The 25,494-nt window shown below is 58.6% G+C and overlaps 2 protein-coding genes across 2 annotated transcripts in view; one reads left to right on the plus strand and one right to left on the minus strand.

The window, feature by feature from the left end:
- Window positions 1-1,868: 1,868 nt before the first annotated feature.
- Window positions 1,869-8,934, plus strand: LOC142594485 (prosaposin-like). Its single transcript, XM_075717975.1, has 15 exons — window positions 1,869-1,929; window positions 5,322-5,446; window positions 5,804-5,878; window positions 5,971-6,096; window positions 6,300-6,494; window positions 6,806-6,949; window positions 7,062-7,118; window positions 7,362-7,370; window positions 7,447-7,554; window positions 7,762-7,848; window positions 7,952-8,135; window positions 8,221-8,390; window positions 8,477-8,557; window positions 8,702-8,809; window positions 8,899-8,934. The coding sequence occupies exons 1-15, from the start codon at window positions 1,869-1,871 to the stop codon at window positions 8,932-8,934; spliced, it is 1,566 nt and encodes a 521-aa protein (XP_075574090.1).
- Window positions 8,935-10,902: 1,968 nt separating this feature from the next.
- The window catches only part of CDH23 (cadherin related 23), a 210,519-nt gene continuing 195,927 nt past the window's right edge, over window positions 10,903-25,494 (minus strand). The window contains exons 40-67 of the mRNA XM_075717465.1: window positions 25,190-25,323; window positions 24,736-24,945; window positions 24,450-24,557; window positions 23,832-23,934; window positions 22,814-22,939; window positions 22,524-22,727; window positions 21,833-22,291; window positions 20,840-20,956; window positions 20,037-20,261; window positions 19,784-19,953; window positions 19,368-19,505; window positions 19,103-19,222; window positions 18,481-18,658; window positions 17,528-17,739; window positions 16,810-17,004; window positions 16,380-16,490; window positions 16,073-16,202; window positions 15,683-15,946; window positions 15,397-15,558; window positions 15,048-15,304; window positions 14,668-14,765; window positions 14,454-14,574; window positions 13,994-14,073; window positions 13,621-13,661; window positions 13,242-13,302; window positions 12,670-12,799; window positions 12,465-12,587; window positions 10,903-11,229 (exon numbers count right to left, since the gene is read on the minus strand). Coding sequence (XP_075573580.1) covers window positions 10,903-11,229; window positions 12,465-12,587; window positions 12,670-12,799; window positions 13,242-13,302; window positions 13,621-13,661; window positions 13,994-14,073; window positions 14,454-14,574; window positions 14,668-14,765; window positions 15,048-15,304; window positions 15,397-15,558; window positions 15,683-15,946; window positions 16,073-16,202; window positions 16,380-16,490; window positions 16,810-17,004; window positions 17,528-17,739; window positions 18,481-18,658; window positions 19,103-19,222; window positions 19,368-19,505; window positions 19,784-19,953; window positions 20,037-20,261; window positions 20,840-20,956; window positions 21,833-22,291; window positions 22,524-22,727; window positions 22,814-22,939; window positions 23,832-23,934; window positions 24,450-24,557; window positions 24,736-24,945; window positions 25,190-25,323 — 4,604 coding nt within the window. The remainder of the gene's footprint in view (window positions 11,230-12,464; window positions 12,588-12,669; window positions 12,800-13,241; window positions 13,303-13,620; window positions 13,662-13,993; window positions 14,074-14,453; window positions 14,575-14,667; window positions 14,766-15,047; window positions 15,305-15,396; window positions 15,559-15,682; window positions 15,947-16,072; window positions 16,203-16,379; window positions 16,491-16,809; window positions 17,005-17,527; window positions 17,740-18,480; window positions 18,659-19,102; window positions 19,223-19,367; window positions 19,506-19,783; window positions 19,954-20,036; window positions 20,262-20,839; window positions 20,957-21,832; window positions 22,292-22,523; window positions 22,728-22,813; window positions 22,940-23,831; window positions 23,935-24,449; window positions 24,558-24,735; window positions 24,946-25,189; window positions 25,324-25,494) is intronic.

A 25,494-nucleotide genomic window follows, 5' to 3' on the forward strand; every position in this document is an offset into this window, starting at 1 on the left:
GAACTTCTGAGCGAAAGCCTTTTGGGGCAGGCTGGAAACAAGTCAGGCCCTCAAGGTGTAGGGGCCTCGAGAATGAGAATCATGCTGATGTTGCTTGAGACGGACCTTGCATCCCCTACCAGCGTTTAGCGCGTAGTTCTGATCAAGTTAACCCCCAAAATGGAGGCACCAAAGTAGCTCTGAGGAGACCTTTGGGAAGGAGGAGCTGGGCAGAGGTGGAGCTTTGAAAATTCCAGTCCTGTTCAGAAAGGTGCCGGCAACTGCTACTGTTCCTGTGGTGTCTTGGGTGAGGCGGGAGCTCCAGTAACAACGTTTTTAGCAGCAAGCAGAGTAATTTTCATGCAGTTCAATGGAAAACCACTCAACTGCAGCTTTTTTGTTACTACGTGTACATACTAAGTGTCTGGGCAGTGTTGATGGATAGCGATAGCGGTTTGTCTTTCCTGTTTGCATTTGTACAGAATGCTGAAGCACTCCTGGCTTTAAAAAAAAAAAAAAAAAAAATTCCCCATAAGATGTAAAATACCTGCAGCTTTCTGTCTTGGCAGGCTTGCGCAGTGGTTCCAGCGGTGTATCGCAGTTGGGGTAGATATGCCAAATAGGAAATGGGCTCTTTTCAGCGTCGCTGCCCTGGAGGTACGGGTTGCGTTACACCATGGCACGTAGCATGTGGTATTTGATCTTTTAAACTGGGTGGTGTTCTCTTAACGTGAGTTTTTTGGGGGGGAGGTGGGGATGGATTGATACTTGCTCTTACAGGTTGGCAAGGTTTTAATTTTCTTGGGGTTTTGGTAGCGAAGGATTCATGCTAGCGACCTGTTGTCAGGGTGAAGCGGGGGAAATCCTGTGCTAGCGCTGGGAGACTTTGGTTTTCTCCCTTCCTGTGGACTGTGGCGCCTGACCCGCTTGAGTTATGCTGGGGGGACACGTGCAGTTGCTTTCTAAAGAACATTGTCTTGATTTTTGCACAAAAGCTTCTTTAATGAACAATAAAAACTTCTGTAAACTGGTGAGTTTGTGTGTTCCGTTTCCTTGGTGTGCGCTAGTTGCCAAAGGATCTTGTCAGCTTCCCCTTTGCTGCAGAGCCAGGAGAAGGCACGTCCCAAAACGTCACTGGGAATCTGGAGCTGAACGGCAGGATTCAGCTTCCCGCTGGAGTTGCCATCACCTCGCAACGTGCGTGTCCCATCAAGCCTTTGTTATATTGAGCGCAGTTGCAGGTTACAGAGGCTTGCCAGGGATTGCCGCCGCGCTCTTCCCTGGACGAACGCAACGCCTGGTGTGAGGCAACAGCTCTGTGTTGCAAGTTCTCTGCCTTGTGCAGGCTGGAGGGAGTTCTTGCTGAAGCTGCTTTGGTTATCAGGCTTTGGTGCTGACTTGCATTTAATGTGGCTTTCCTTTTGCCTTCATTCCTTGCTTCATTTTGAAACAAATGTCTTTTAAAGGCTGTAAGCAAACTACATGGCTGCCTCTACACTGTTAATTCGCTTCTCCTAAATTTACTGGTCTTTAATACCTGCGCTACCGACCTTTTTTGTCAGGGGTGATGCTCTATTCAGTGAAGAGCACCGAAAATCGCTAGGACTGTGTTCCCTGGCCACCCTTTGCTGCCAGGAGCGGGGAGGTTGGCGTTGAGCAGCAGGTTCTGGGCTGGTTTTGACTTCCCGGGAATACCTGCCTGGCTCTGGTCCCTCCCTCCACTTTGCAGGCTGGTGAATGATTTTATAATCAAGGCGTAAGGAGAGGGGTGTGGTAATTGCCCTGCGTAGGTGTGGGTTCTCACTACTTCTCCCAACCCATCCAAGATTCCTCAGTCTGGGAGCAGCACGGGAGAGGAACCAGCCACTGAGGACTATCTTAGGAACGGCATGGAGAGCAAATGGAGTGGCTGGGTGCTGATCCTTTCCGTGTGCCTGGGCTCCTACCAAGGTAAGGTCAGGCCTGGGGGTAGGACTCGAGGAGAGCCCAGAAAACCCCTCTGAACCCCGAAACTATTCCCAGCTATAGTGTTTAAGCTCCGTAGCGTGCTTACTCGTCCCTCCATGGTTTTGGAGTTACACCAGAGGGGAGCTGGGGCAGGTGGCACCCCCGGCTGCTTTACCTCTTGCCCACCTGGATGCGAGCGTTGCAACTTCTGCCCTTAAAGATGATCGTGGGGGCACAAAACGGTTTGCTCCCTCCCTTCTCCGGACAGCAGGGATTTGGACGGAGCCAGTGTTTTGCTTGGGGTATGGAAGGAGGGAGGCCAGTTGACGGGGTGTCTCGGCAGCGATGGGGAAGAGGGGCTGCTTTGTCCGCTGCCACCCTTGCCGTTGGTACCTGGCCGCGTACGTGCCATTTTGGGCAAGCTGCTGCCTTGTCCTTGCACAACGGCGTGACCGCGGTGCCACCTGATGCTGCGCCTTTCCTTAGGGGCCTTGTACGCGGTGCAGGAGGCAGGAAACCTATTCCCCTGTGCCTTGCTGAGCTCCGGGTAGGGTGATGGGGTGCTGCAGCCCTGAGCGCCTCTGGAGACCCCTCATCGCCAGGGCTTTGGGGAGCTGTGAGCAAACCCTACCTGTGGCTGAGCTTACGCTGCCGTCTGCGAGGTATCTCCCCGATAAGAGCGAGAAAGTGATACCTGGCTCATCCTCTGCCTGTCTCCAGGAAACAAGTTGGGAAAAGTTTGACCCCTGCTCCTTGCTTGAGGGGAAATCACTTATTCCAGGGGAAATTTCCCTGGGGAAGCCATAGATCCCTGCTGTTGTAGGCAAAAAAAAAAAAACAAAACCCAAACCTTTTTAGAGGGAAGAACCCCTTCTGCGCCCTAATTACCCCAGGCTTGGCCCACGGGCCTCCTCCGATATGACCTGCCCAGGCACCAGCTTTGCGGCGGTGGAGCCGTGACTGCGCACGCGTGCCCCGACGGTGGGCGGGGGGGACATGCCGAGATGCTCTAGCCAGCAACAGGCAGAGCAGGAAAGTTCACCCGCACTCGGCACGTCCGTCCTTTGGGCAACGCCTGCCCTGGAAGCCGGCGGCTGCTCTCGCCGTGGTGGCTTTGGCTGCATGGCACAGGGTGGCCACGGGTTGGGGACTGCAGGACTGGGGACCACTGGAAACCTTTGGGAGGGATTTTGATGCTGGGAAGAGCGTATTTACGGGTTTGGCCATAACAGGGGTGTGCGCCCAGCCAGGAACTGGGGCGCTGGGGCCCACGCTGCCACCCCCGGGGTTTACGTCAGAACCTGCTCGGCCGGCTCGGCCGACACGCTCCGGGGTTCCGTGTAATGCCAGCACAGCCCTGCTAGATCTGAAACTCAGTGCTGGATCCCCCCTGAGCAAAGCCCACCCCACCCTGGGGGTCTGGCAGCTGGGGATGGGGCAGCACCGGGCTTCGCCCGGGGCCACTGCGGCAGCATCCCTGCCTTGCCCCCTGCTCCATGCCGGGGCTTTGCCAAAATCACCATCACCCGCTGCCCTGCTGCCTGGGTGCCTGTCAGCACGAGGCGGCTCCAGCACGGCTTTGAAACGTGGATGAGAGCTCATGGGGCACCGGTTGCTCCGGTTGCGTGGCCCGTGGCGATGCTTTCCACTTGGGGAAGCTCCCTCTGCTCTCAGCAGATGGGAGTTATTATTGTTATTAATTATTTTTCCGGCTCAACACTTGTCACCTGAATCTCAGCTTGAGCAGAGCAAGGAGTAAGCGCCAAGCTGAGAGCCACCATAAGCCAGAAAGGTGCTGGTCCAACCCGCTGGTGTCCTTTAGACCCGCAAAATCCCCCCGTGCTGTTGCCAACAGCATCCTTATGCCGCTGGTCCGGTCTCCGGCACGAGGCTGCGAGAGATGCTCATGTCCGTGGGTCAGGCAGGACCAGCTCAGAAACAAACTGTGGGTTGTGGGGTGGTTTTTTTTTTGGTGCTGCCCCTTAACGCTTCCGCTGACTTGCAATTCCTGTTCGGCCTGATGCTAGTGCCGAGGTTAAAAAAAAAAAAAAACCCGCGTATCTCTCAGCTGATGCGGCGACATCGCACTGCCGGAGCGGTGTGTGGGAAGCCGTGCATGGGAAACAGGGGGACTCGCCCTGCCCCGGGGCTCGCTCCTGCCCCGGTGATGCCGTCAGCCCGATGGAGTAATTGGGGCTGAAATGCCACCCGGCACCTGCCCAGCCGCACCAGCGATTTTGGGAGCAGGCGGGGCTGGTGGGGGGCTCTGGAGCCCTCTCCCCACAGTTCCCATCCCTGGGGACTTGTTGGGGTGGCCCTGGGCATCTCGAGCCGCTGCCCCAGCACGTTCCATGAGTAAGGCAAAGGTGTTGCCAGAATCTGGTACGAAGGAAAAGCAGTTTTGGGGGAGAAACCTGATAACAGGGTGGGTGGAAGCAGCAGTTTCTGCTTTTGGCTTTATTCCTGCTGTGCAATATCGTGTGGCCAGGGCCGGGTGGTAAAAGCCGGGTGCAAATGCTGTGAGAGGGGTTTGTGCTTTGCTTAGGCCAGCCGCAACAGAGTATGCAGCAGGGTCTGTCCGTCCATCTGTCCATGTGCTGTTCCCCATGTGCCCCCAGACTTTCCGGAGCAGCTCCCGGCCGAAGCAGGGCAGCGAAGGGCTTGGGTTGTGCCGGCTCCTCGCCGCCTCCCCAGCCGCATCCTGGGTGGACAAGCTCCCGGTGGGAATAAGCGCTTGCCCCATCACGAATGAATCCTGACACGCCAAGGTGGCAATTAAACCGCAGGTGTTGCGCCATGCCACCGCGCTGCCCGGGCGGGTGATGCCGCTGCTGCCGCGTCGGAGATTTGCAGCCAGGAGAAAATGCTGTCGTTGGGAGGAAATGGGGGAAAAAAAAACCAAAAAAAAAAACCAACCCCAAAACAAACCACCCCAAACTGGGGTTGCTCAATCGTCGCTGGGAGCTGCGGTGTGGCTAACCAGCTTCTGCGTGGGGCTGAGTGCTGGCACCCCCAGTTTGCTCATTTTGCAAGATTTTTTTTTTTATTGCTGTTTTTATAAGCGGCTGCCTCCCCAAGAATGCCACGAGGCCGAGGATGATCCCCCAAATTCGCTTGCTTTTGGCGCTGCTGCGCCATCCCCTTGGAAAAGCTGGCGGCATGCAGTGGCCTAGCAAAGCCCTTTGCTGGGCTTAAAAAAAAATAATTTATAAAACCCACCCACCCCACCACCATTGCGAAAGCTGAGGGTGAATCATGGCGGGGGGGGGTGAGGAGCATCGCCCTCGGCTCGCAGGGCAGGGCTGGGGTCGGGGTGCTGGTGGGTTTGGGGTGGTGCGGGAGCTGGTCTCGGGGTGCTCCGGGGGGGCTGATGGGCTCCTCTCTCCCCCCCGTAGCCGCGGCCAGCCCCCTCCACGTGTGCGACGAGCGGCCGGAGGACTGGTGCCGCGACGCGGTGACGGCGGCCAAGTGCGGGACGCTGGAGCTCTGCCAGCTCACCGTCTGGGACCAGACCCTGGGGGTAAACCGCACCGGGAACGGGGAGGGATGTGGGGTGGGATGCGGGGTGATGGAGGGATGTGCCCATCCTGCCCCAAAACGTGAGTCTCCCCGCCTGGCTGCCCCGATGCTGGGCACCCAGAGGAGCATCTGCTGATGCTTTCGAGGAGAAAAATGTAAACCAGCAAGGCTGCCTAACTGGTGGGGCTCACTCAGACTGGGAGTCTGCAGGGTGAGTGGCAAAAATGAGTGGGTACCCCGGAATATTCCCAAGTGCCCCTTGGTGGTGTGTTTTTTGGTGGAGGGGTGGGATTTGGGGGAGCAAGCCGGGGGGGGTGTGTGTGTCTGGGTGCCGTGGCAGCATCCCCTCTTTTGGCAGAAGGGGATCCCGTGTCACCTGTGCCAGATGGTGGTCTCCATGGTGGGCAAGGTCCTGCAGGACAACTGCACCGAGGTGGGTCACGGCCGGGGGGAGGTATGGGGCTGGCATGTCCCCCCCCAACACCGCAGGGCCAGCCTGACCCTGACTTTCTCCTTGTCACCTAGGAAAAGCTGCGGCTCTTCTTGGATAAGAAATGCCAGTACCTGCCCTTCCAGGACTGGTCCGTCAAGTGCAAGAAGATGGTGGACACTGGCATCCTCATCCTCGTCCAGCTGGGCAAGCAAGTGCTGGTAACTGGCAGGGGGGGACCCCCGTGGGTTTGCGTTTCTCCATGGTTTGGGATGTCTTGGGGGATCGCAGGGCAAGGGGGGGCTCTTGGAGCCTGGGACAAAACCTTTGCAAGATGGAGGTGGGGATGGAAATGACCTAGGGATGGAGGGGGGGGAGTGGAGCGATGGAGCAGCCCCAAGCCCCCACCCCTCTGCTCCCCCAGGCAGACCCGAAGGTGGTGTGCGGGGCCATCAAGCTGTGCCAGCCCTGGGAGAGCCCCACGGGGGCCCTGAAGTTCCATGAGCCACCGCCGGCCTCCGCGGGCCCCGCTCAGGATTTCGCCAACCTGGTCACCCCCTTCATCGCCAACGTGCCCCTCCTGCTCCATCCCCAGGACCCGCCGCACGGCGAGGCGCAGGTACCACGGCACAGGTGCCGAATACTGTTGATGCTGCTCAAGGGCGAGAATCACCTAAGCGTCGCCTATTTAAGAATAATTTAAAAACAAAATAATTAAAAAATATTGCAAAGATGAAATTAGGGGTGTCACTGGTTCGGGGCTGGGATATTGCAGGATCCAGGGTGGGGGGGACCAGAGAGACGCTGGCCAAAAAACTGTGCCAGCTTGCGACCGGCATTTAAATCCCAGACCCGCAAATCCAGCGGGGGGCTCAAGTTTTATTTTCGGGGGGTGGGTACCGATGTGTCCCTGCCCGCCTTGTCCCACAGGAGACGGAAGATGTGTGCGGGGAGTGCCTGCAGCTGGTGGCAGCCACGCAGCTGGAGCTGGGGACCGACACCGCCTTCTCCCAGGTGCTGGTAGCCCACGCCGAGTGGGTGTGCGAGGGGGTGGCCCCCGACCTGGCGCAGTGGGTAAGGGTGCTGGCATCCTGCTGGGCTCCCCGCTCCTCCCCGATCTGGGGCGGGAGGTGGGATGCTGGGGTGTCCCCCTCCTTGGGCGCTGACGCCGTGTCTCCCTGCACAGTGCAAACGCTACCTGGCCCGGTACGCAGACACGGGTGCCCGGCTGCTCCGGCATTTGGTAAGCGGGTGAGCGGCTCCCCGGGGCTGCTGAGGTGGGCACTGGTGGGGTGGGCAAGCGGCACAGACAAGGGGACCTCACTGGCAGAAGCAGGGCCCTGCTCTTGTTATTTTTTAATTAATCCCACTGCTTCATATTCCTATATCCTTTTAAATATATTTCCCCCTCTCTCTGGCTTGAAACTGCTGTAATTCTTATTTCTTTATTTTTTTTCTTGCCATTTTCCGGCCCCTCCACCGGCAGCAGGCTGAGGTAAGCAAGACCTGCACCCCGACAGGCTGAAATTGGGGGGTGATGCCCGCCTGATTCAGGACATTTCTCTCCCCAGGACCCCATGGAGCTGTGTGGCCACCTGGGACTCTGCTCCTCTGCCTCGGCGCTGCCCCTCCACACGCTGCTCACGGAGAAGGTGACGCAGCTCCTGAGCGCGCCGGGGGTAAGCGGGGACCCCCCACTCTGCCACACTCCTTAAAATCCAAACACCGGGAAAGGGGAGATGTATTTTGCTTTTTTTTTTTTTCCCCCTCGAGCATCTCCATTTTTCCAAGGTGGGGAATGTCTTTTGTGGGGGTTGACGGCTGGGCAGGATGGGGGTGGCTCGGAGGGGGGGCTCGGCACGCGTCCCACTGCCTTGTCCCGGCAGGACGGGGAGGGGACCACGCCGCTGTGCGAGATGTGCCAGTTCGCCGTGAAGGCGGCCGAGGGCCTCCTGGAGAACAACATGACGGAGGTGAGCCCCGCCGCCGCGGTCCGGAGATGGAGGGGCCGGGATAGAGGGGCAGCAAGAAGTTAGGGGGGGTCTCCCCATCCCTCCGCCTGCCTTCTCCCGGCAGGAGCAACTGGTGAACGACATCGAGAAGGTGTGCTACATGCTGCCCCACGGCATCATCGGCCAGTGCAAGGACTTCGTCGACTCCTACGGCAAAGCCGTGGTCATCATGCTGCTGGAGGCCACCGACCCAGCGGCCGTCTGCACCATGCTGCGCTGCTGCCCCCGGAGCGGGGACGCCCACCGAGGTGAGCCGGGGGCACGTGGCTGGCACCCAGGCACCCCAGAATGGGGTTTGGGGGGGTGCTAACACCCCATCTCCGTGTCCCGCAGGGCTTGCCGCGCTGGAGCAGCTGACGACAGGCGTGGGCGCTTTCTGCAACGTCTGCCAGATCATCATCACCTACTTCGATAACGAGCTGCTGAAGAACGAGACGCTGGTGGAGCTGGGCGATGTGCTGGAGAAGGGCTGCGAGCTGCTGCCCACGCCGCTCACCGACAAGGTGAGCTGGGGCGGGGGAAGCACCCAGAATGGCGGGGACCCCCCCGAAATCCCCTGCGCCGGGCTCACCCCCTCTCTCCTTCCCAGTGCGAGGCGCTCGTGGTGCAGTACGAGCCGGCGGCCGTGCGGCTCCTCGTGCAGATGATGGACCCCACCTTCGTCTGCACCGTAAGTGTCCCCGTGCCGGGACCCTGGACCGAGATGGGGCTCTTTCGGCCAAGCCTGGGGGGCTGGCAGAGGGGCAGTGGGGTGAAAGGGTGCTCATGGGTTTTTTTTTTCCTCCCCCTCCCACCTTTTTCCTTTGCAACGCAGAAAATAAGAGCCTGCGATTCAGCCGAAGAGGATCTCCTGGGCTCGGACCGCTGCGCCTGGGGCCCACAATACTGGTGCAAGAACATGGCCACGGCTGTCGAGTGCCAAGTAAGTGTCAGCCACGTCCCCTCCCCTGTGTCGGCAGGGTGCTGGGGGTCCCTGCCTCCCCCCGCCACCCCTCCCCATCTCTTCCGCAGGCCGTTGAGCATTGCCAGCGTCACCTATGGAACTAGGAGCCACCTCCCTGGCTGGCTGGGCTTGACCCGCCGTTTCGGTTCAGGATCCCGCACCCCCTCCCTTGAGACATGCCTGCACCCACGGACGGTGATGGCAGGAGCCCACCGGCCTCACCACCCCGGTGGGGGCTGTGGGGTGCCCCAGCTGCCTCTGCCGCTTCCTTTTCCACCCCTGGGGCTTGGATTTCCAAATCAGGTTAAGGGACTCGTTAATATTTTCAGGACTGGGGATTCAGCCTTGATGTCTCTCAGGGCAACTGCAAAATCCCCATCCCCAGCCATATCCCCATCCATATCCCCATCCCCATCTCCATCCATATCCCCGTCCCTATGCCTATTCCCACCCATATCCCCGTCCCTATGCCTATTCCCACCCATATCCCCATCCCCATCCCACCCTGAGCCACTTGTAAAGCCCAGATCCTGCAACACGGATCTGTCCCCGTGGGCTGGGACAGTTTCTGCTGCCCAAAGGCCGGCTCCCGGCCGCTGGCAGCCTCGCATCGCAGGTCTCGTTGGCTTTTGGCAAGCCCAGCGCTTTGCTGGTCCCTCTTCCAGTTGGGGTGGCTTTTTATTTTACTTTTTTTTTTCCCCCCCAGTCACCAGTTAAAGAAACGAAAGTGGATTAAATTTACCTGCAATGCCTGGCTTTGCATGACATTTGCAGTACACTAATTTTGTGTCCAGCCGATTGCTGGAGATAAATATATATATTTTAAGTAGCCCCTGAACAAAAAAATGAGTTTGGGGGCAAAGAGTTCCTTTCACGCACACATCCCCGCTGGGGGGGGGGGGTCCCATGCCGACCCAGCCGTGGTGGCAAGGGGCAGCGGGGTGCTGGCTCGTCCCTCCCCGCTGCGGAAGACGAGGGGGATGCCCACGACGCCCGGTCCTGAGCGTGCACGGGAGCATCTCACCGCAAATAAACTCTTCCCGTGAGGCTGGTTGTCTCCTTCCTCCTTGTCCTGGGGTGCCGGGGGGGGCTGGTGGTGCAGCAAGGGGTGGCAAACCTAGGGGAGGTTTAATGCTTCCCCCAAAATCTGGGGTGCAGCAACACCCAGGGTGGCATCTTGTGAAGGTGATGGATGGAGGGGTGAATTAAGGGAAAAAGGGAGTTTTCTTTTCAAAAGGTGGTTTGGGTAGGATGAATCCGGCACGGCTGGGGAGGAAGGATGACAGACAGGTTACCCAAAGCCATAGACAGTGTATTTCTGAGTCCCGTAACAGACCGTGCCCGAAAACTCTCCACAAGGTTACGACTGGAAACAAACCCCCAAACGAACAAACCCGAAAGCAAGAGAGAAGGGGAAAGAAAAGGGCATAAAAGACACGCACGAGCACTCTACATCCAGAAGCCCCAATTATTGTCAGTCTCTCTCTTTTTTTTTTTTGACGTCACAACATGTTTTGGTAAAGCCAGCAAAATGGAGAAATGTCTTCATTTTTTTTTTTTTTTTGGTCTTTCCTTGCCGGAAAGGTGACGTTAATGCCAAACGGACTTGGTGTCTCCCCGCGCTTCCCCGGCCCTCTCCGTGCCCGTGGTCAAGGTGTGACGGCTGCTTGTCCCCAGGCTGCGGTGGCACATCATCCGTGCCTTCACTGCACCTTTGCCCCTGCCTCACTGGATTCGTTTAGCTTTTCTTCTTTTTTTAAAAAAAAACAAAACAAAACAAAACCTTTTTTTTTAATAAGAAAAATTAAAAAAAAAAACTAATGCTTTCATGGATAAATGACAGGCAAGTAAGAGCAAACCGGTCCTGAGAGCCCTGTCCCGGGGCCAAGCTCTCCAAGGCTGCCGGAGTGAACCGCACTGGTTGTGGCCTGGAATCCTTCTGCAGGGGAAGGGGGGGGCCAAGCGCCGGTCTCGGGGTGCTCCCGGCCCCCCCCACATCCCCCTTGGTCTGTGCTTTGTCCCCGCTGGCCCCGGCTTGCCTAGAGGAGCACCACCACCACCACTGCCACTCGTCATAACTCAGTGATCTCCAGCGGGCTCTCCATGATCACCTCCCGCATCTTGTGCAGGGGGGTGGACTTGGCTGACTCGGTGCGGGCGTTGTGGTCGCTGTAGCCCCCGCAGTCAGCCGTCAGAGTCTCCAGCGAGCGACCCAGCACCTTCTGGTCGTCCTCGGGCAGGCTGTTGAGGTCGGAGGCGAGCAGCGTGCCCGTGCTGCCGTGCACCACATGGATGCCGTCGGGACCTTTCAGCTCCACCGGCTGCTTGTGTCGGAAGCGGAGGTTGCCCTGGCTGGGGCTGCGCTCCTCCTCCTCCTCCTCCATCTCCTTCTGGATCAGCTGCAAAAGGTCCACGGAGTGGGGGAATCACCACCACGGCCAGAGCAGATCCTGGCTTCCCCACCTCCGAACCTCCTACAATGCCGGAGCCCAGCGGGAGGGATGCGACCCTCGTCTTCTGAGGCAACCTCAGAGCATGGTGATGAGGATCACCAGCACGATGATGATCTCCAGCTGGATCGCTCACTTGTCAGGTGGGTGCCCTGGCTCAGGCACTGGCTGCCGGCTGGGTGGTGTGTCCCGCAGCAGCCCCCGCAGAGGCTGAGGAGGGAGTTTGGACCTGGGTTGGGATTTGGGGTTGTAGGAGGGTGGTGGGGCAGGAGGCAGACAAGGAAAGGAGTCAAGGGAAGGCTGGATGGGCTGGAGGGGGATAAGGGCAAGGAGGGATGGAGGGCAGACGGGCTGAAAGGTGTCTCCTGTCCCACTGCTCTCCTCCACTCTGCCCCATGTTTTGCCCCCCATGAAAAGGGGGAATGCTGCGGGAGGAGCTCTCCCTATGCCAGCCCTACTGCACCAAACCCCTCTGTCCCAGCCTTTTTGCCTCAAAAACCTGCTGGATTGATAAGCTCAGAGGAGCAGAGGGGAGGGAAGGTGTCCCCGTGTGTGTGCAGGGACCCACAGCTTCTTGGCCATCCTTGGCAGAGAGACAGGGAGGTGATGGACAGAGCCCACCCCACAAAGAGGGGGGTGAGAGACCAAGGGAGAGGGTGCTGCTGATGCTCAGAGGAAACACGGGGGGTCACGAGAGCTGGGGCACTGCGGGGAACCGGCAGCCTCAGTGGAAAACCAGCGTCTGGCTCATTTTGGCCAAGGAGAGAATGGGGGGGACCACTGGGTAACGGGGACCGTGGCCGCAGGGAGTGACTGCAGCCTGTGGAGCCGGGAAGACACACTGCATCCCAAAGGGCACGGCAAGCATCTCCCCATGCACACCCCGTCTACCTCTGAGACCGAGGAGCGGTCCCCCTGACTGGCGGTGGCCTTATGCACCATCCGCTGGGCAAAGAGTTTTTTCAAGCGCATGTAATCATCCAGGACCACCTTCAAGAGAGAGCCCTGGGCGGAGGGGGAGAGACGACGGGTTACCCAAGGGAGATGGTTTGATTGGAGGGAGGCTGGCCTCATCCCAGTGGTTTTTGGAGCAACATCACCCTCCGGCGCCGCAGCCATGAACCTGGAAGCCGTAGCAGTAGGAGAAGACCCCTTGGTGGAGGATGCCCCTACTCATCACTCACCTTGATGGGTCCCTCCCGCATGATCTGCCCCAGCTTGGCAATGTTGTCGTACTCCTGGATGGCTGCCCGCAGGTAGCGGTCATCCTCGGGCTTGGCCGCGGAGGGCTCTCTCCCAAAGGTCCCCTGCGGGAGGAGAGAGCGGCTGAGGAGGCGGCACGGGCGTTGGGCACAGGGAGGAGATGCGCCAGTGGGTGCTGTGTCTCACGTGGGTGCGGGCAGGGCTGTTCCAGAGGTCGGTGATCTCGCTCAGGTTCTCCGGCAGGTCATCCTCGTGCTCCGCCTGCGCCGCCAGCTCCATGTTCCTGCAGAAGGGGTCCAGCCACACCGGGTTGGCCCTGCCCGGGGGAGAGGAGCAGCCCTCAGCGCAAGCAAAGAGCGGCAGCATTCTTAACCCCACCCAGAGCCGGATGCTGAGGTTGTGCTGCCTCCTCCTGCCCTGAGCAGGCATGAATTCGGCTGCTCTGGATCCAGAGGTGTGTCAACACTCGCCCATCATCCCTGCTTACGCCAAGACTGGCCAGTATTGGCAGAGACAAAGTCACAGGAGAAGGCACAAGGTCTTTTGGCTTTGAAAGCTCTCAAGGCAAGCACGTGTCCCAGGGCCAGAGTCGTGCCCCGCATGGCGTGCCTGGCCGCATCACTCTGCAGAGCAGAGAGGCATCATGTCTCCACCTCCTGTGCAATCCTGGCTGCAAAACGCAGGCATCCCTCTCTCGGGAGCAGCCTGCAATCCCGAGAGGTGGCAAACCGGGGAGGGGAAGGAAAGGGAGAACTCACCCATCAAAGGAGTACTTGTTGGTGTTTGGCATGTCCATGATGTCCATGAAGCCTCTGTTCCCTGCAAAAGGCAGGGGTGGGGGTTTTACGGGGCGGCATGTTGGCGGACTGAGCAGCAAACCATGGGGCAGCACTTCTTTATCGGGGAGGGAAACTCGGCGACCGAAAAGGCACCGGTGGTGTGAGAAACACGCTGGGATGTGGCTGATAACGTGGAGCCTGGATGCTGAGAAAAGCCTCCCACCATTGTGCCTCACTGGGCTCCATCACTTCTGATTTACACCCTGCTGACATCCCCTTTGTCTCCCTGTGTGCCCCCTCTGTGCTCTTCATGCACCCTGCTGTCTCATGCAGCTGGAAAACCCCAAACATTGCTCACCGGTGGAGCCAGCCACTATGGCTTTCAATTTCCTTTTGTGCCTGTGAAAGAAAGACAGCGAATCAGGGAAGAAAATAAAGAAGATTCTCAAAAGGAGAGGGGAACACAGATTTGCAGTAACCCTGCAAACAGCCCCTGTAGCTATAAGGACAGCGAGCTTGGCAGGGAGAGGTGCTGTCAGTATTAAAACCATTATATTTTGGGGGAAGAGGGTCAATTTCTGAACCCAGGCTGAGCCCTGCTGCAGAAGGTGTTGGGAAGCTGATGCCCTTCCTTTGCTTGACGGCACTGCCAGGGCCAGGAGCTGCCACGTGGGTCCCCCTGGCCTGTGGGGAGATTGCGGCCGGTGGGGCAGAGCCCAGGCATTACTCACACTGTCCGGTAGTACCAGTTCATGAGGATGAAGAGCATGGCAGCCAGGAAGAGCAGGACGGCCAGCACGATGATTGCCATCTAGGAGACACATGGGTAGTTCGTCAAGTCCAACCACTAACCTAACGCTACCAAGTCCACCACTAAATCAATTAAGAGGAGAGTAAGAATTTCATGTTTCCTGGCTTGGTGGCTGGATTATTTTTAATGAAAGTAAAAACTAGGAATCACTAAGGCTGGAAAGGACCTCTAAGATCATCAGTCCAACCGCCAACCCAACACCACCACGCCCACAAAACCATGTCCCAAAGTGCCACATCTGCCTATTTTTTGAACACTTCCAGGGATGGTGACTCCACCACCTCTCTGGGCAGCCTGTTCCAATGCTTGAACACTCTTTCAGTAACAAAATTTCTCCTGATACCCAGTCCAACCATCTCCAGCCCCAGCTGGCCTGTTACCTGCAGAGCTGAGAGGTCATCTGGGGCCCGGGCGGTGATAGCGGGCTGCACGTCCAGCACATTGTAGTTCCTGAAGAGGTTCCTCAGCTGCTCCTTGTTCTCGTCTATCATCTGAATCACCCTGGGAAGAGAAGGGTTGCTTGGGCATCTTGACATTAATGAGGGTCCCCAAGGACTCAATGGACCTGGCTGGGTGATGGGCCAGGTGACATACCGCTCCACATCCAGGATGCGGTTGGTCTCCCTGTTCACCACGTGGATCAGCAGCTCTGTCTGCGCGAAATTCACCCGACCTTTCTTGTCAACATGGAACTGGGGAGAGACAGCAAGGTCTGCAGTGTGGGAGAGGTGTCATCTCCCGGGGCATCTTCTGAGTGTACCCCAAGATGCGCTTGTGTGGCAAGAGACCCTCAAGCCTGGCATGGGGTCTGTCTGGACCCCTTCAATACACCCCCAGCCTGGGGTGTATCCATCACCTTCAGCGCTCAGGGGTGTCTATGTTTTATACAGACAGGGCACCCTCAGAGGAGACCTCCCAAGCAGCATGTGGAAGGTTACCTACCCCTCGAAGCAACCTCAGAGGTGGATGGCTACCTGTACGTCATCCGTGTTGACGATGGCACCCGTGATGTTGGAGAGCAGGCTGATGAACTCCTCCTCGAACTGCCTGACTTTGTCAGGGATCTCATTGATGATGATTTTGACCCGCTGGTCATCCCGCAAGATGTAAATCCCCACAATGGCCGTGTCATTGTGGCCCACCAGGTCCGAGGCCATGATGTCCACCACAAAGTAGCCGGGGTTGTAGGCCGTGAAGAGGTCGAAGGTTCGCAGGATCCCATCAAGGGTTCCTGGGGGAAGGATGGTCACAAGCCCAGGATTAGGTACCCTGGCCATGGGGATGTCTTTGGCCCCGTGCTCCTGTGGCATGCAGGGTACACACCGATGCTGAAGATGTTGGCCACCTCCTCAGAGTTGTTGGAGTGCTGCTTGATATAGTGGATGCCCAAGATGTTGTACAGGACCAGGCTGTTATTGCCCACATCGGCGTCCACTGCGACCACTCTGATCAGCTCTGATCCCACCTTGGCGTCGGTGGCAACCCCTTTGAGAGAGAGATGGGACAGGGACCTGGGGCTGGGCTGGGTCTCACTGCCCCTTCATCCGGCTGGATTTTCCCCAGAGCACCTCTGGCTCCTGGTGTCCCCCCAGCCCCTGGCACCCCTTACCCGCCGTGTACTCTGACTTGGTGAACTGGGGAGACTGGTCATTGATGTCATCCAGGAAGATCCGCACCTCCTGAAGGGTCAGGTCCATGCTGAGGTCCCAGAGCTGTGCTCTGCCCGCCCGCTGGCCCCAGGGAGGGGACCAGTTCCTCTGGCTGGATGCTTTGACAATGATGGAGTAGTATGGCTCCTTCTCCCGGTCCAGGTCTCGCAAGACCTGCAGCTTCCCCTCTCGGCTCAGCTGGAAGTTGCTCTCTTGGTTCCCAGCTGGGTGCAGAAAGGGGTGCCCACTTAATCCCATCGGCATTTCTGAAACACCACCTCGCCCATTGACCAGAGCAGAAAGGCAGCGAGGAGATAATGGGAGTGACAGAAACCCTGCTCAGCACCCACCTGCTATGAAGTAGTAGACGATGGCGTTGGAGCCCTCATCTGCATCCACCGCCCCGGTGACGTTCCCCACCACGGTGCCTGGCCGCGAGTGCTCGGGGACAGAGAGCGCCTGGTACTGGGGACTGTCCCTCTGCCCCAGAAGAAGGGAGGGGTATGAGCATTGAGGTGGCTTTAAATAAAAGCAGACAAATCCCATCACGCTCCCCACCATGGTGACGCCCAGCAGTGCATGCTCCATCACACGTGCTCGCCGGCATCCCCATCCCTGCATCCCCCGTATCCTGTCCCCTCCATCCCTGTGCCTTACGGGTGGCCTGAGGAAGATGGGCTCATTGTCATCGATGTCATCGAGTGCGACCTGGAGGGGCTGCATGGTCTCATAGGCTGGCTGGCCCTGGTCACAGGCCACTATGATCAGCTGGGGAGAGAGGCAAAAGGGCTGTCCTGGGCAAAGCCATGTGGGCCAGGAGACACCACTGAGGCAGGGACAGGGAGGACAGCTGGGTGGTGGAGGATTTTGGGGGGATTTAACATGGAACTGGGAGTTGGCTGACCAGGAAGCAACTCCCCAATGGCACTTGATAACCACCCAGTTCCTGCTAAGGTGTGACATCTCCACAACTGCGGCAGCTGACCCCTTCCCCACCACATCACTCGCATCCTGCCAGCCCCGCGCCAGGCCCGCAGCCTCGAGGACTGTCCTGGCCACCCTGCGGGCGCGCTGCCACCTGGCTCACGTTGTACACCGCCTGCTTCTCCCGGTCCAGCCGCATGGCCGTCTGGATCAGCCCGCTGACTGAGTCGATGCTGAAATACTCCCAGTCTTTGTTTCCCGCCCCGGTTTTCAGCAGGTTGTAGAGCACCGCTCCGTTGAGGCCCTCGTCTTTGTCCGTGGCGTAGACCTCATAGATGTTGGACCGCAGGGGGATCTCCTGCTTGCACACACACAGCCCCTCAGCCCTGGCATTGCACACGAGCCTCCCTGCTCCCCCTGCCCCTCCAAACCCCCTTGTGTTGGGGTCAGCAGGCTCCCGCTGCCCAAAACCCAGCTGGGGGCTGGCAACATGGAGCCATGATTCTCTTCAGTGGGGTGGCTTCTCCATGCATGTGCCAGACTGGCTGAGCGAAGCCTGACTTCCCAGAAAGGAGAACCATCTTAAATGTCAGCATTTCGGCTCCTGTTTATAAACAGGTTCGGCATGCAGTGACTGGCTGTTTCCTTATTTTGGGGTTTCTGTTCCCCAAAGCTGCCCCAGCATCCCAGCTCGCACATATGGAGAGGGGCTGCCGTTGACCGTCCAGCCCCGTAACCCAAACCTTCTTGCCGTGTGTTAAATCAAAGTCTTGTTCCATCCCTGGTGGAGATGGAGATTGGATTTTGCCACCGGTAGGCAGGAGCACTCCAGGCCATGATCTCGGTGTGCCATGACCCCTGCTCCCTCTCGAGGGATTTACCTCCTTGATGTGCAGGATGGTGCCATTGGGCGGGCGGACAAAGACGGGGCGGTTGTCATTGATGTCAATGACCTCGATGTGGAGCATGGTGGTCCCCCAGAGAGGGGGACGCCCCTTGTCCGTGGCCACCACAGTCAGGTTGAACCTCTCATAGGACTGCAAGCGCCGCCGGGACATGATGAGGCCAGAGTCTTTATTGATCTTGAAAGCCTCTGGGGGCAGAAAAAACCCCCATCTCTGGCTCAGGACACTTTGCACCAGATAAATTACAATTAGAAACCAGCTGTAGCACATCCCTCACTGGTGGGATATCCCTTTCAAGGGGTGATGGAGCAGAGATGGCTGCCTGAGGCCAGGGGTGTGGATGGTCTAAGGGTCTTCAGAGCATCCCTGCCCACTGTCATATCCCTGCCATGTGGCAGTGCCAAGGGCCCTGCTCCCAGGCCACCCCTGGCTGCGTTTCACTGGGACAGGGCAGTGGTCAGAGGAAAATGAATGTTCTGCCATTCCCCTCTACATTTATGCTGGCTTTTGCCTGGTTCCCATCACTCCTCAGTGTGCAGAGATATACTGGATTTCAGGCACTATCACTATCCACCCACAACCTCCTAGCTCTTCTTCGCTTTCCTCTAAAGCGTGCAGTGGGTTTGCAACAAGACACACTTATGTACATAAAAAGTCCTGCTGGGGCGGAGGAGACAAGACGATAAGCCAAGGCTGGCTGCAGGACGAAGGCAGGCAAAACCATAACATGTCATGCTACAAGGAACTGGGAACTGTGGAGCAATACCGAAAGCTCCACGCTTTTGGTATTGCTCCTGGGAGTGCGTGCACAACCTTGCTCCAAACCAGCCGCAGGACACAAGATGTAGGCTTGGCCCCTATATCTCCTCTAATTGCTCCTCATCATAACCCTCCTCCCTGGGGTGGAGCCCCCCACCGCCAGCACCTACCCGCTCCGGGGCCCTCGATGCTGTAGGTCACCACGCCGTTATCCCCTTCATCCAGGTCGGTGGCGGTCATGGTGATCACCGATGTCCCTGCCGGCTCATTCTCGTAGACGCTGGTGCTGAACTGGCTCTTGCTGAACTGGGGCCTGAAGTCATTGATGTCCAGGACTGTGATCAGCACCTTCGACAAAGCACAGACGGCTGGGTGACATGGAGCTGGAGACAGCTGGGCAGTCCTCGGGGGCCATACCCCTGCCGTGACCTGCGGCTCCGCTGTCGGAGTGTGGTGCCCTTCCTGCTATTCGTTTAGCTCCACTAGCTGAATTCCTGCCTCCAACAATGGGGCCGCCACGGCTGGGACACCCATTCGCGCCGGAGCACTTGCAGACAATAGCGCCCCGCTCCCCTGCCCCTCCTGCTCCGTCGCCTCCTGCCAACGCTCCGTCCCCGTGGCACAAAGCCCCCCGTACCATCCACCCCACAGACCCTGGGGTCATCTGCTCTTTCTTCTGCCTAATTCCTCGCCAGAGCCACCAGCAAGACTGCTGGGGAGGAAAGCCTGAGGTTTAACACCTTCTTGCTGGGGACCACCACGTGAGGGGTGGTGGGAGGAGGAGAGCCCTACCTGCACTGAGTTCTCCCGACGGTTACTGGAGATGTCCCCAGGGTTATCCCTGGCCACGGCTGTCAGTGTGTAGTGATCCTTCTTCTCCCGGTCCAGGGCTGACAGGATGTAGATGTCACCCTGTAGCACACAGAGACCTTCAGGTGGACCTCATCTGGCAGAGCTGGTACTCAAGAAGGGGCAGAAGGTGAGGTGCAGGAGCAAAGCACAAGGTGGGACCATCTCAGCCTCCCCTCCCTTTTCCCTCTCTGTTCCGGCTCCTTACCGTGTTGGGATTTATCCCAAACTTGCCCTCTCCATCCCCCAGGCTATACTGGATGAGAGCAAAACGCCCAGAATCTGCATCCGTGGCCTTGACCCTCAGGATGACCGTACCCAACGGCACGTCCTCGAAGACAGCTTTCTGCAAGCAAAGGGAGCAGGCAGGACCGGTTGCTGCACCACTTGCTGTTTTAGCGGGCAGTAACCAAGGGTGCAGGGTGACACCCAGGGGGGAGCACAGCTGGTCCCAGAACAAGATATTTGCACAGAGTACATTGGTGGGTTGACCATCTTCTTCAGATGGTTCAAGCACAGATAGGGAAGAGACGGTGTCCCTGGAGAACCCCAGCTCTGTGCCCATCCTTTCCAGGCAGGCACTGCCCAGCCCCACACAGACTTGGATGTGGGAGCCCAGCTCACCTGGTAGGATGGTTGGCTGAAAACAGGATTGTTGTCATTGATGTCCACTATCTGGAGGTACACAGGGATCTCAGCGGATCTGCGGGGAGAGCCGTTGTCGGACGCTCGGATGGTGAAGTTCAGCCACTGCACCTCCTCGTAATCCACCGTCCTGTTGGCCACGACCTTCCCTAGAGGATGGCAGACCCTGAAATGAGAAACCTGCCCCAGGCCACTGACCTGCCCCAGAGTCCCACCTCCCCAGGCCACCGACCTGCCGACTGGTCTTCGAGGCAGGCGTAGCCTTCCGGGGAGAGGTTCAGCAGCTCATAGGTGATCTGCCCATTGGCACCTTTGTCTGGGTCCACCGCTGAGATGGAGATGAGTGTGGTGCCCTGCGTGGCTCCCTCCAGAATCCTCTCGGTGAAATAGGTGACCCCGAAGGGGCGGAAGCGGGGCGTGTTGTCGTTGACATCCAAGACGTTGACTGTCAGCTTGGCTGTGGCCATGGTGGAGACCACAGGGGAAGAGAAGAGGACAAGTAAGAAAGAGAAGGGAAGGAAGGATGGGAGAAAGGAGAGTTGTAAAGATACAAGCATGACACTCCAGGAAAGCCAACTAAATGGAGCTTGTTCATCAAGAAAAATGGCAATATTCAGCAAAGCCGCTATGCCCTGAGCTGGCTGTCTCACCTACTTCAGACCTACTCCTGATCTGTGTGTGCCTTCTCACACACGGGCCTGGATTTACCAGGAGCAGGGTGGCAAGACGTCATGGGGATGGTAATGGAAAGGGGTATCTCCCATGGTATGGTTATGAGCACATGGTCCTCTCCGTCCCCAGCGCAGCCCTGGGATGTCTGAGCCATTCACTAAAGGAAGGCTCAGAGGAGAACCCGAACCTGCTGGGAGCTGGTCCAGGACTGCTCCTGCTGGAAATGTTGCTGGTCAGGATGGAGAGGGAGGTGGGAGAGCTGCCAGCTACTCAGAAGCTGCGCTGGTGCCTGGGAAAGTCTGCGCCAGCCCCCTGCAGCTGCCAGCTCTGGCCCCGCGCTGCCTGGCAGGAGCCCATGCTTACCGTTGGGCACGCTGACGGAGCGGTCGATGACTTCGCTGGCATTGTCATGGACGGAGATGGTGACCTCGTAGGTGGCCACCAGTTCCCGGTTGAGGGGGGTTTTGATCTTCACAGCTCCTGGGAACCCCAAAAAGATGGGGGTCACAGGCTGTGCCTGCACCCCCCACCGAGGACTCTCAGCAGAGCGTTCTGCACCAGCCAACTGCTGCACCCTCCACTGCACTTGCTCTCTTGCCTCTCCCCAAAGGCTAAATGGGGAAAACACTTGACAGCTATGGAAAGAGATGACTTCTCTCCCCCTGCTCTCCATCTCCTGCCTTCCTGCCTGCTCTGCTCTGCCCAGCTAACTGGGTCTCATGCTGCCTCAGCTGGGGTAAGGGTTTGGACTATGTGGATGAGAGGGGTTTGGGAGCAACTGCTGCTGCTCTCCTGCACCACCCCCTCCACCTTAGCTCAGCATCTGGGCATCTTTGTCATGTCCTGTATCCTTTCCAAGAAGGGTGCTTTTCTTTCCTGGATCATCTCTGTGCTTCCAAAGCAGACGTGGGGACCTCCTGGCCCTCCTTCCCTGAGGGTAGAGCTTGCCGCTCACCACTTACCCCAGGGTTGCCCCCCCCGCTCCCCCCAGCGAGGGTGCCCGCGTCCAGTCTGCCAAGGCTGAGCAGCCCCCGGCCCGCAGTGGGGCCGCCTGCGATGGTGATGGGTGAGATGGAGGGACATGATGGCTGGCACAGAGAGAGAAATGAGCACAGACACAGAGACAAACCTGTCAGGCTGAGAGCCGGAAAGGAAAGAAAAGGGTTAGTTAAGTCAGTTGGATGGGGAAAAGAGGACAGGGCAGGGTGAGACGAGGCAGCCGGAGGAGGAGAGCGGGGAGGCAGGATGGGAGCATCATCTCCCCATGCCTCAGACACCTACCTCCAGGCAGAGAAGAAGAAGAAGCAGAAGCGAGGAGAGGGGTTGCCGCCAGCGCCACCCTTCCTGCTCTCATACCTGTCCTAAAATCCACCACGAACGCTCCTTGCTGGTTGGGCACCAGCGCATCTGTGTCATCACGGGCCATGATCTCCAGCAGGTAGTACTCCAGGCGAGGGTGGAGGTCCCGGTCGATGGCGGTCACCTCAGCCACCACGGTGCCCGGGGCGGCCGACTCGGGGACGCTGACCGTCTGGATGGGGTTGATGAACTCAGGCCGGCAGTCGTTGACATCGTCGATGAAGAGGCTGATGGTGGCGGTGCCCGAGAGTGCTGGCGTGCCCTGGTCCACAGCCACGACTGTCAGCCGGTAGGCATCCCGCTCCTCCCGGTCGATGCTGATGTTGGCCACGCGGATCACCCCTGTGGTGGCATCGATCAGGAACCTGTCCTGGCCACCACCCTCAATCCGGTAATCCAGCTGCTGGTTGAGGCCACTGTCGGCATCTGTAGCCATCACCTGGAGGATGGAGAAGCCTGGAAAGGGGGGACACAGCCCTCTCAAGAGAGGGTTGGAGAGCAGCAGCAACAAGCCCCCGGTCCCAAGGCAAACACTGTCAAGCAACGTGGGCAGGCCCAGTTCCTAAATTTTCCCTTCAACCCCATCCTGGCCAGCCCTGACACTGGGAGTTGGATTTTCACAGTCCCTGGGGGACACCCAGGTCTCCCCATCACCCACCCTCACATCCAGTCCCGGCCCTCTCCTGACCTGGGGGGCTGTTTTCCCGCAGCCGTGCCGTGACGGATGCCGGTTGGAAGACGGGGCGGTTGTCATTGTCATCCAGGATGGTCACCACCAGGCTGGCGGTGCTGTTCAGCCCTCCCACATCATGAGCCACCAGCGTGAACTCCAGACAAGGGTCCGGCAAAGCCTCTCGGTCTATCACATCACCGGGCTTCACTGAAACGACACCTGGAAGAGGGGAAAAGCCCAGTGACAGACCCTACGGCTGCCTGGTAGCCCCAGCCTGGGGACGGGGACCTGCCGAGCCACCCCACCTGTCCTGTTGTTAATAACAAAGAGGTCCAGGGATGCCTCCAGGAGCTGGTAGGTCACCACTGCATTGCTGCCCTGGTCACCGTCCAGAGCTAGGATGGGTCCGTTGAGCACCACGACCAGAGTCCCTGGATGGGATGACAAGGGTTAGGGAGGGTGGCAGCCCCCGTGGAGCACCCCCGTCCCCCTCCCGCCCCGGTGACGCATGAGGGACGGCAATGAATGGATGGAGGAGGTGACAGAGCGGGGCCTCGCGGGGCACGAGGCAGTGGGGGGGCGGCTGCTGCAGCCTTGCAGACCGACTGGCGAGGCCCAGGCGAGGTGGCGGGACGTCCGGCTAAAAACAAACAGACAAGACACATCCGTCAGACAGGCTGCACCAGTACCTTGCCACCGAGGGCATTACCTGGAGGCACCCAAACCCTTCGCCTGGGATGTCCCTCGATGGTGGGACAGGGAGGTACCTGAGGTCTTGGAGCCGGGAGCAGTTTAAATGGCAGGAAAGCAACAACAACAAAAAAAGCATATTTCTAGCCCTTTGCCTGGGAAACCTCTACCTGGAGAGGCTGGACTGTTTTATCTCTAACCCCTGGAGCAAGGCAACTCCAGGTGTTGATGATGGAGAGATGGCACCCTGTCCCTGTCCCCTGCAGGGACACCAGGCAGGTTGCAGTCCTCGAGGCAAGGACTGTCCCCAGGGCTTGGCTCAGACCTTGAGCACGTCTTGCTGTCTGCAGCTGACAATTCCCAAACGGGGCCGATTTCTCATAGGGTTGTGCCTGACCTGTGCCAGGAAGGGTTTCCACCAGCAGCATGGACCAAAGCCACACGGTCTCCTTCAGGCTGACCTCTCTGGGTGGTCAGCAGGAGCCCCTCATACTCAGCATCCCCGTCCCACTGACCTGCAGCCTTTCCCTGCTCAGTGCCATGTCTCCTCCACGATGGCCAGGAGACACCTCCCCTCACCCGGCCCCCAAGGGAGTCTCCAGGAGCCACCTAAGGGAACGAAGAGAGACCTACCCGGGGGTGAGTTCTCCATCACCTCAGCCTGGTAGGAGCTCTGAGTGAAGAGAGGGCGGTTGTCGTTCTCATCTGCTATGGAAATAACCAGCAGGTCAAAATCCTAAAGGAAAACAGGGACAAGAGGGTGATGACCGCCACATCCTTTCCTCGAGCTCACCTCCTGCCTCTCCCACCTCCAACTTGGTGCTGGTCAAAGCTGGAGCCCTGTGCAACCATGATGCTCTGCAGAGACCCTCACCCTGGGGCTGGGCATCTCTTCCCAGCCAGCACCCCAAAGGGTGATGCGTGGGACATCTTGGCAGGGCCAAAGGATGCTCCGGTGTTACTGTTGTTGTCCAGCTCTCCAGCCCAACTTTGTCCCACCTTCTGTGACACCTACTGCTGTTGCATGGAGTCAACATGAGATGTTGGACTTGCCCTAGATCCTACTGGTCCTGTGCTCTGATGGGGAGGGTGTTGCAGCCCCCTCCTTGTGAACCCCAGGTGCTTTTGGGGGATGAGGCTGCTATTGGAAATGCTGTGTGGAAATGCACCGCCTGTTTTTGGCTATGGCAAACCTCTCCCACCTGCCCTGCTGCCTGCATCACTGGAGGCTCCAGCAGTGTCCATAATTACCCGCCTGGCATTGCGTATGTTCTCGGGGTTGTCCTTCACTGTGATGGTCAGCCTGTACTCCGCCACCTGCTCCCTGTCCAGCGGGCGGTTTACGTAGATGATGCCGCTCTACCGAGAAAAAAAGGGAAGAAATAGGTAAAAGGGACCTGAGGAGTGCTTCCCATGGGGCATCTCCTGCCAGGGCAAGGATGCCAGGCAGCACCCATGGGTGCCTAGGGAAGGGAGGGCTCTGGGGCCAGGGGTGCCCACCCTCCACATCCCAGCATCCCACCCCCCGGGGGCGTACGGTGCTGTTGATGTAGAAGGCGTTCTCTGTGTTGCCCGATGTTATGTCGAAGGTCAGGAGGGCGTTCGGCCCCTTGTCTGCGTCCCGGGCGAGGACACGGGTGACGAAGCTGGAGACAGGGGCCTTCTCACTGAGGGTGAGGTTCATTGGGAGGTTGAGGAGCATGGGGTCGTTGTCATTGATGTCCAGCACACGGACGCCCACCAGCATCTGCCGGGGAGAGGAGCAGTGCAGGCATGTGGCACCTATTTCCATCCCTCCTATCCTTTTTTTGCCCCTCTGGGCAAGAGGTGGGCCTCCCCACTCAGCGCACTACAGTCTGGGGGAGGAAAGCCCCGGGGGCAAGGGGAAGGAGGAGGAGGGGAAGAGAGGAAAGGCAGAGCAGACCCCGAGGAAGGAGCTGGGGATGGGGGACAGCACCACGCAGCCCCTCCCACCACCCCAGGGAACTCACCGTGGAGCTGAGGGGGGGCACCCCCCGGTCCCGGGCGGCGATGGTGAGGTTGTAGAAGGGGATGTTCTCGCGGTCCAGCTCAGCATCCTTCCGCACTCGCAGCTCCCCTTCCACCGGGGAGATCACGAACTCCCCTGCCAGAGACAGCAGGGCCCTGGCTCGTGCCATGCTGTTGTGAACGGCCCAGCTCCCCAAGAGGATGGCTTGTTTCAGAGCCGGGGGACAGGCACCATGGCGGGCTTGGGGACGACAACCCCAGTGCCCCATTACTGCAGCTATGGGAGGGCTGTGGGCAGCTGGGGTTT

The sequence above is a fragment of the Pelecanus crispus genome, chromosome 10 (genome assembly GCF_030463565.1).
Source record: "Pelecanus crispus isolate bPelCri1 chromosome 10, bPelCri1.pri, whole genome shotgun sequence".
Taxonomy (NCBI): Eukaryota; Metazoa; Chordata; class Aves; order Pelecaniformes; family Pelecanidae; genus Pelecanus; species Pelecanus crispus.